The sequence below is a fragment of the Eleutherodactylus coqui genome, chromosome 12 (assembly GCF_035609145.1).
Source record: "Eleutherodactylus coqui strain aEleCoq1 chromosome 12, aEleCoq1.hap1, whole genome shotgun sequence".
NCBI classification, from domain to species: domain Eukaryota; kingdom Metazoa; phylum Chordata; class Amphibia; order Anura; family Eleutherodactylidae; genus Eleutherodactylus; species Eleutherodactylus coqui.
In genome coordinates this window covers 31,977,970-31,987,296 of record NC_089848.1, presented here as the reverse complement: position 1 = coordinate 31,987,296, position 9,327 = coordinate 31,977,970, and the positions used below count along the sequence as shown (strand labels likewise).

At 50.9% G+C, this 9,327-nt stretch overlaps 1 protein-coding gene across 1 annotated transcript in view; it reads left to right on the top strand.

The window, feature by feature from the left end:
- The first annotated feature begins 406 nt into the window (after positions 1 to 406).
- DPY19L1 (dpy-19 like C-mannosyltransferase 1) overlaps positions 407 to 9,327 on the top strand; it is a 127,067-nt gene continuing 118,146 nt past the window's right edge. Inside the window, exon 1 of the mRNA XM_066584832.1 lies at positions 407 to 817. Within this exon, the coding sequence (XP_066440929.1) occupies positions 595 to 817 (223 nt within the window). The 5' untranslated portion in view covers positions 407 to 594. The remainder of the gene's footprint in view (positions 818 to 9,327) is intronic.

The following is a 9,327-nucleotide window of genomic DNA, read 5'->3' as shown; positions in this document are numbered from 1 at the left end:
GGAGGCCTGGGGTATGACACCCTGTAGCCAGCAGCCCCTCCGGCGGTGTATGCATCCCGCTTGTAGCTCCAGAGAGATCACATCACTCACAGGGTGTATATACTCCCTCTAGTGGAGGGCTGGGGTATGACACCCTGTAGCCAGCAGCCCCTCTGGCAGTATCTCCCCTCCACCACATCCCGTTTGTAGCTGCGGGGTGATCACATCCCTGACTTCTATCAGCCAGATTTCTTCGTGCGCGCTTGATATTACGTCAGAGCACAGTGCTGCCGACCAATCAGAAGCCTTGTCTTATAGATGTGGCGGAGGATGTGCCTGAAGACTGTAGTGTCATTGGCTGCTTGTAGAGATGCTGCTGATTGGCCGCAAGTGCAACAGTGGGGCGGAGACAAATGCAGCAGGGAAGTGTTTCCAGATCTGCTCATTGTGCCCGGTAGCGGATCGTGAGCTGCCGGTCAGAGCGCCGTCGCGCGGTCCTGTCCAGTGACGGTACTGCAGCGCACAGCCTCTCATGTGTCCCGCCGGCGCCCGCTGCCGCCCCCGTCCCGGACTGCTCTGATCTCCGCCGGTGTGCTGCAGGGATTACATTGTAGAATGGCCGCGGAAGGAAAGTCCCGGCACAAAGATGTCTCCAACAAGTCCAAGGAGCAGAGTGGCTCAACGGATGGGCACCCGAGGCACCGGCAGCGGGGCGCAGCGCCCCCTAGAGGCAGGAGCAGGACTGTGCAGCCCGGCGCGGAGAGCGCCCCGTCCAGGAGTCGGGGAGCAGCGTACCTCAGCGCCGGCAGAGTGAAGGTCGGGAGCAGCCTGCTCATCGGTAAGACCCGGGCAGACTGCCGGCCGGCTGCTGTTAACCCCTTGGGGGCTGCACTGCTTCACACCTTACAGGGATGTCCGCTCCGGCTGCTCCCAGCAGTGCGGCGGGTCCGTTCTCTTCCTCCGTTCAGGCAGCAGGCGAGGGAAACCCCCTGGCTGAGCAGAACCGTCTTACGACCGAACTTATTAGTGAGTAATGGACCCCGCTGGCTGTAATGGGGTCCGCTGCATGCAGGACTTTCTGCCAGTATTTTGTGCCTGATCTGCGACAGTTCAGACCGGCGCTGGGGTCAGTTTTGGGGGAGGCTGCCGCCAGACCGGCGCTGGGGTCAGTTTTGGGGGAGGCCGCCGCCAGACCGCCGCCGGGGTCAGTTTTGGGGGAGGCCGCCGCCAGACCGGCGCTGGGGTCAGTTTTGGGGGAGGCCGCCGCCAGACCGGCGCATTACAGCTGCATTAGGAATTTCTGTTCGGAAATTCGGCACAAAATACCGGAAGGAATAGCGCAGCGCGGAGGACGGTCATCCGGTAGGACAGCGGGCAGCTGAGTGGAAGCTGACCCCATTCTAGTCAGTGGGGTGCATTCGGTTCGGTCATCAGACGGACCTGCTCGGCTGCGGGGACGCCTTGCTCCCTACGTATTTCTTTCCTCTGTCTCGCCCTACGGGGGATGGTTTTGTAGGACGTATTGTTCTAATTGTATCACTGTGACGTTCATGTAATCAATCCAAGAAACCGGCAGCGTCGCCGCTATAACAGGAACTAATGTGCGGCGCTCGCCTCTGAGGGACGGGGGCCGAAGTCCCCAATGGAAGTCCAAAGAATAATGTGGGAAGGGGCCGCACCAAATAAAGTGGTCCGCGCCTGCAGCAACGTTGCAACCCACAATGGGTCTTTTACAGCTTGAAACGCTGCTGGCGCTCGGACCGCGGGCTGAAGAAAGGGGTTTTTATCCTAATTTGCGCTTTATCTGGTGCGGCCCCTTCCTACATTATTCTTTTGACGTAATGTAATTATGTACTCATCAGTGTTTGGCAGATATCGGTGAATGACTGTACATACAGAGAAAGCCGTCAATCACTGATGGCTCCGCCCACTGGACTGTACATACAGAGAAAGCCGTCAATCACTGATGGCTCCGCCCACTGGACTGTACATACAGAGAAAGCCGTCAATCACTGATGGCTCCGCCCACTGGACTGTACATACAGAGAAAGCCGTCAATCACTGATGGCTCCGCCCACTGGACTGTACATACAGAGAAAGCCGTCAATCACTGATGGCTCCGCCCACTGGACTGTTCATACAGAGAAAGCCGTCAATCACTGATGGCTCCGCCCACTGGACTGTTCATACAGATAGCTGATAATCACTGGCTCCTCCCACTTGACTATTTAGCTCACAATGTGTAGTGCTTTACTGGAATAAAATGCAAGTTAGGGCTCATGGCGTACCTCATGGTGTTCCCGCGCGGCTGATCCACAGTTCAAGCCGCCCATAGACAATCATGGGCGCCCGCAGCTTAATTAAAGCATGCGGATTTGTTTTGCGGACCTTCCGGTCTGGAAAACAAATCGCAGCGTGCTCTATTTGCCGCGGATCCCACAGAGACGGCTTCCATTGAAGTGGCCTGATACGGGTATACAACGCGTTTCGGCCTATGTGTGGCCCTTCTCAAGCATGCTACAAGCTTACGCCTGCGAGATGTAAATAGCTGGTCATCTGCTCACCAAACCCGCAGCGGTGCTCGATGTTCCGGCGCCTGGTGGTGACACAGTGAAAGCACGCTGTGCGTTCCAGAAATACGGCCGCTGTTGTGATAACGTCTCCCACTGCATCACCGCGGGCGCCGGAACACCAAGGAACGCTGCGGCTCGGGAAGTAGATGGCCAGCTACTTACATGTCACAGCTCTCGGGTGACGACCCACTGCAGCTCTTCTTCACTGTGAAATTCACAGCGTTTTTTCCCCAGGCGTCTATGGGACTTGTAATGTTAAAATCGCACCGCGCAAAATTGTGATTTTGCGGTAAATTGCAATTTTTGCCGCAATGCGTTTTTAAGATTAGAAAGTCCCATAGACTCCTGGGGGGAAAACACGGCAAATTCACAAACGCTAGTGGGTCGTCACCCTAAGCTTGTAGCATGGGTGAGAAGGGCCATACATAGACCGAAACGCATTGCATACCCGTATTAGACCGCGCAGTCCTGGGTATAAACAGATCATGGGAGAGATCCTTGTATTGTCCCCTCATGTATTTATACAGAGTTATTTGGTCACCCCTTAGCTGTCTTTTTTCCGGGGTAAATAATCCCAGTTTTGGTGCCTCTCTGGGTATTCCAGTCCCGTCATTCCATGTATTAGTTTAGTTGCCCTTCTTTGAATCCCCTCAAGCACTGTGACATCTTTCCTGAGCACCGGTGTCCAGAACTGTGCGCAGTATTCCATGTGGGGCCTGACAAGTGCCTTATATAGTGGAAGGATAATGTTCTCGTCCTTCGCCCCTATACCTCTTTTAATGCACCCCAAGACTTTATTAGCCTTTGCAGCAGCTGACTGGCATTGGTTACTCCAGTTAAGTCTACACCCCACTAATACCCCCAGATCCTTTTCCATATCACTTTTCCCTAGCAGTACCCCATTTAGTGTATATTGGTGACATCCGTTTCTCCTGCCCATGTGCATAACCTTACATTTATCAACATTGAACTTCATTTGCCATTTTCCTGCCCAAGCCCCCATCTTATCCAGGTCCGTTTGTAGCCGCACATTGCCCTCCGTTGCATTAATTATATTGTATAATTTTGTATCATCTGTAAATGTTGATATTTTGCTGTGCAGCCCCTCTATCAGGTCGTTATTAAATATGTTGAACAGAGTGGGGCCTAGTACTGAACCCTGTGGCACCCCGCTAGCGATGGGGGCCAATGAAAAACCACTTCTCTTCATATATGAAGTTTCATCTGTTACTTTTTATTTCCATTTGTAACTTTAATCTATTTTCCTGTTATTAATAGTTTAGAAGTTAATAATAAATTCAACAGTTTAAAGTTTTTTACCTTATTTTTCCTGATTGTTGCTTTATTTACCCCAGACCTGTTTTATTTTATACAGCGTTTTAAAAGTCGAAATATCGATAGTTTTCCACCGATATTTTACAATAATCGATAGTTCAGCAGTAGTCGAGATTATCAATATTTTTGTGTCGCTGTCCCAACCTTAATCTGGTGGGATGTCCAGGACAATGGACTGGGCATGGGCACTTCACGTGTCAGGAATGCGGCACATCCACACTGTTCCTGCGCCCCTGGGCACTGGGTGAGTCAAGGTTCACCTTTGCATGGGAAACCTCATTGGAGGTTAGAATCATAGAATGGTAGAGTTGGAAGGGACCTCCAGGGTCATCGGGTCCAACCCCCTGCTCAGTGCAGGATTTACTAAATCATCCCAGATAGATGTCTGTCCAGCCTTTGTTTGAAGACTTCCATTGAAGGAGAACTCCCCACCTCCTGTGGTAACCTGTTCCACTCATTGATCTCCCTCACTGTCTAATATCTAATCTGTGTCTCCTCCCTTGCAGTTTCATCCCATTGCTTCTAGTCTTTCCTTGTGCAGATGAGAATAGGGCTGATCCCTCTGCACTGTGACAGCCCTTCAGATATTTGTAGACAGCTATTAAGTCTCCTCTCAGCCTTCTCTTCTGCAAGCTAAACATTCCCAGATAATTTAAAGGGGTTGTCTCGCGGCGAAAGCGAAAATTTTTTTTTTTTCACTTACCCCCACATTCTGCCCTGTTAAAAAGAAAGCATGTGTTAGTTTTTAAAAAGCACATTGCACTTACCTGCATCAGCGTTCTGCAGCTTCTTCTATTCTTTTAAAGATGGCGCCGCTGGTCTTCTCCCACGGTGCACCGCGGGTCTTCTCCCATGGTGCACCGTGGATTTTCTTCTCCTTCCTTGCGTTCCATTGCCGATTCCAGCCTCCTGATTGGCTGGAATCGGCACACGTGACGGGGCGGAGCTACGATGACGACGCGGTGAGCAGCTCTCCGACACGAGCGGCCCCATTCACCAGGCAGAAGACCGTACAGCGCAAGCGCGTCTAAAAAAGCAAGAAGCCAGCGAAATTAGACGGAGCCATGGAGACGGGGACGCCAGCAACGGAGCAGGTAAGTGAATAACTTCTGTATGGCTCATATTTAATGCACGATGTATATTACAAAGTGCATTAATATGGCCATACAGAAGTGTATGACCCCACTTGCTGCCGCGAGACAACCCCTTTAAGGCTAAGTTCACACGTGCGCAATTGCCATGCAGAACGTCCGCACGACAATTCCGCCCGCGGCTCCTAATCCCGAGATTAGCCAGCAAAGTGGACGAGATTGTGCAAAAATCTCGTGCAAACGCTGCAGCCAAGCTGCACAAAAACTGAATTCAATTCTGCAGCATGTCAATTCTTCCCTCTTTTCCGCAGTGGCCACTCTCCTCTCTGAGGGGAGAAAGCCGCAGCAAAATGTAGATGGCGAAACCGCTCCAATACGCGAGGCTCAGTGCCGCAAGTTTTGAAACTGCGTTTTTCCAGCTGAGTTCTTATGGTTTTTCGTTGCGGCCATTCTTTGAGAATTTTGCTGAAATTCTGTCCTGACCTTCTCGATAGCCTGCGTCTCCCCCCCCCTCCCCCCACCGTACCCTGTTCTGCTAGTGATTTGAGGCGTTCTTACGTTAGCGCTGCTGTGGTCTACATTTCGTGCATGCACCACAGGCATCGTAATCAGTGCATGTGCAGTTCATCTGGTTACTGATCTGGGTAGCTGCATGAAATCAACTGCGCATGCACTGATCACGTTTCTTGCAGCACTTGTGCAAGATTTAGAGCATGGTGGCTGTGATGTGCACAGAATAGGGCGGTGTTCGGTGAGGCATGCAGGCGTCCTGAGACAGTCAGGACAGCCCACCTCTGATGTCCGGGACACCCACCGGACTGATCACCCATCATTTGTATGTGGCGTGTGAACATTTAAACTGCTGATTTTACAAGTGTGCTAAGACCTGCATGGTAAGAAAACTGCCTATGTAAATGCCCATTTTATCACCTATTAAACGATATAGACGGTTTAATAAGTGTAAAAATCGTGCAGGTTCCCTTAAAGGGTGTGTTCTCATCTAATTTCATCCTCCCTCTCTGGTTTTTGTCTGGAGGCTCCGTCGGTGGTATTGTACCTTGATGCCACCGGAACTAGGGGTTTGACAGGAGAAACGCCCTTGTCACACCCCTAGCTCCTGATAGGGTAAAGGCAGGAAGGTGCTATCAGTACGTGGATACATTTCTGCTGGCCGTGGAGGGTTAGCCTGAGGGTTACTGTTCTTCATAGGCTTACAGTATTACCTGTAAATGCTGCCATGTTACCGCTATAACATGCCAGCATTTACATGTTATAATTAGAGATGAGCGAGCATACTTGCTAAGGGCAATTACTCGAGCGAGCATTGCCCTTAGCGAGTACCTACCCGCTTGGAAGAAAAGATTCGGCTGCCGGCGCGGGGGAGTGGTGAGTTGCGGGAGTGAGCAGGAGGGGCAGAGAGAACTGCCCCCGCTCTCCCCCGCCGCTCCACGCCCCCCGTCGGCACCCGACTCTCTTCTTCCGGGCGGGCAGGTACTTGCTAAAGGCAATGCTCGCTCGAGTAATTGCCCTTAGCGAGTATGCTCACTCATCTCTAGTTATAATGTAAGCCTAACAAGAACAGTAACCCTCAGGCTAACCCTCCACGGCCGGCAGAAATCTATGGAGACAGTGCAGGATCTCTGTTCAGTCCTTCACAGGATTTCAGCCATGCGTCCCACCCTCCATCCTGGCCGCCGGCTGTCATCTCCGTGCCAGCGGCAGCATGTGTGCTCCGTGATGGCCGCTCCCCCACTCACAGCTGCCAATCCATACGCATTCTGTCGGGAAAGCACAGTACGTTCGCTTTGGCCTCCTGAGACCGTGCAGCGCTTCTACACTAAGGGGGGTTCTTCCTCCTGGGGCGCTGCTAGGAAATGTACTTGCAGCTCAGGTGGGCAGTTTATCCCTTTTAAATAAATCTTTAGTGCCCTTCCAGGACCTGCTGCTGAAGAAGCTGTGCAGCCAATCACGTTCAGGGGGCGTCACCCCCCCCCCCCCTCCCCCCCGTCAATCTTGGCTCCACTAGGAATTCCTGGTGGCGTCAAGATACAATAATACCGTCTCCGTCTCTATTGCTTAAAACTACATCCAGATAGAAGCCCGGACAGACGCATAGGCTTTCGTTAGTGAAGCGGAGACCAGTAAGCTCTCCATCTGATTTAGTTTTCCATTCCTTTCAATTTTCTTTTCGTAGAGACCGAACGCTGCAGTTCTCGCATCGGTTTTCTTTTTCTGATGGCATTTACCATGTGGAATAAATAATGCAATATTTTAGTAAATGGGACTCCTACAGACGCAGCAAGTTCAGTTACGTTTTCTTTAATCGTGTTAATTTATTTCTGTGTATACTAGGAACAGCCGCGAGGCGGTGAATGGGGGGGGGGGGGGGGGGTGAACCTTTTGCTTTATATTTAAAATAAGTTTGTTTTTTTTTTTGCTTTTTTTTTTGTCCCCATCGGGGACTTGAACTAGCGATCGTGTGGTTACTTACACAATATACTGCAATACTTAACGCAGTATAATAATCCACTGTTAATTATCCCTGGATTGGTTAATAATATGGCTTTGGATAAAGCTGCCGGTACGTGCCACCGTTAACCTGGCAGTGATATGATTCATTCTGCGATTACCGCGGGCGGCTGGCACAGAGCGGCGGCTATCTGGACTGTTCTTAAAAAAGGAAAGATCTGTTAATCTCTAAAAAGCATTCTGCCACGCTGGAAAACCTGCAGGACCGAGCGCTCGGATGTCAGAGGAGCGCGATCATTATGCCTCGCCTCGCACCGAGCGCTGTGAAGCCATCTGGACTCTGAATCTGCTGCTTCGTATCGTCAGTTCATTTCTATGTAGAAGAATATAAAAACCGGATAATAACATTTGTCTTTCTAATGCAGCAATGATTGAGAAGCGGCTGGAGGCATTAGATACAATGTTGCATATTCTTCTTTCTGTCGGGGTGCTGAGGAGCTGCGGAGCCTCACTGCTGCCAGAGCGTGCCATCTAGGGCAACTTAACCAAAGCTGTTCTCATACCATAAAGAGGACCTGGTACTGGTGGGGGTGGTCACCCAGAGCCCACGGCTCACCCTCAATGGGCAACATCGAGCTTCAGTGACAGTCTGACATGAGCCATTGAGGGGGAGCAGTGAGGACTGCCCACTTGACACATTAAGAGCGCCAACTTCGGATATAAGAAGCGCCTATTCTGGTATATATGGGAGTAAGAATAATGGGGATAGCCTCAGCAGGGCTGCAGGGCCACGCACGCACGCCGCTGACCTTATGCAGTAAGAGGTGCTCCTTAAAGGTGGTGTTTGTTTTGTTCTTTTTTTTTTTTAACAGCCTTAAAATCAATAAAAATTGAATACTCGCCTCTCGCTTCCGATCCCCGTCCAGCGCGGTAATCCCAGTGCCTGCTGCATGGATCCCTGAAGAAGCCGCAGGCGGTCATATGCCGTACGGCGCTTCGCAAGCATCAGCAGCCATACAAGAATCACCGCTGAAGCCTGCAACTGGTCTCGCACACAATGAATGACACGCGACCGCCCGCCGATTCTTCCGGGTTCCGTGTGACGGGCACCGGGGCTGCAGCGCTGGATGGGGAGCGGGGCGACACGTCAGTATTCAATTTGTATCGTTTTTAAAGACAGCTTAACATGTTTTGGTTTTTTTTTTTTTTTTCAATTAACGTCCAGACGGCCCCTTGCTTGCGCCGTAGTTGACACGGACACTGAAACCACCAACGCTTGGTAAATATTATGTATAAAAGTGATTACAAGACAACGAGGCCGTCTGTTATATAGGAGTATTATATACCAGCTTGTATTCACTGAGGCTGCTGAGTTCCATGCCGATTTGCCGCAGTTTGATGATGTTGATGCAGTTGCGTTTTCTACCACCGCTGTATCGGGGGCGCGTTGACTTTCTCAGTCTCCACATGTGAATACGGCTTAAAGGGGTTTCCAGAGTTCTACCATTTCTGCACTTAAAATGCAGGAGGAGGTTCAGTCCTTCCAGCCGGCAGCTCAGTGATTATGAGCCGTCCAGCTGCCGGCTGTGATGAGTGAAGCTCCTCCTGCATTTCTCACTGTAGTAATAGTAGTCTTAGGCCGCTCTCGCACACCGCTCGAAACTGCTGCATTTTACCGAAATATGGAGCAGCGGTTTGGAATGCATGTCACAGCGTCTGGCAGCTCTTTTTAACGCACCCCATCGAAAACGCAGAAAAATAGAACAAACAGTATTTTAAAATCGTGGCGTTAGAATCGCTGTGTTCGAGCGCAGGTCGGCGAGGCCCCATTGAAATCAATAGGAGCGTTGTACTGCAATAATGGCTAATCACAGTAATAA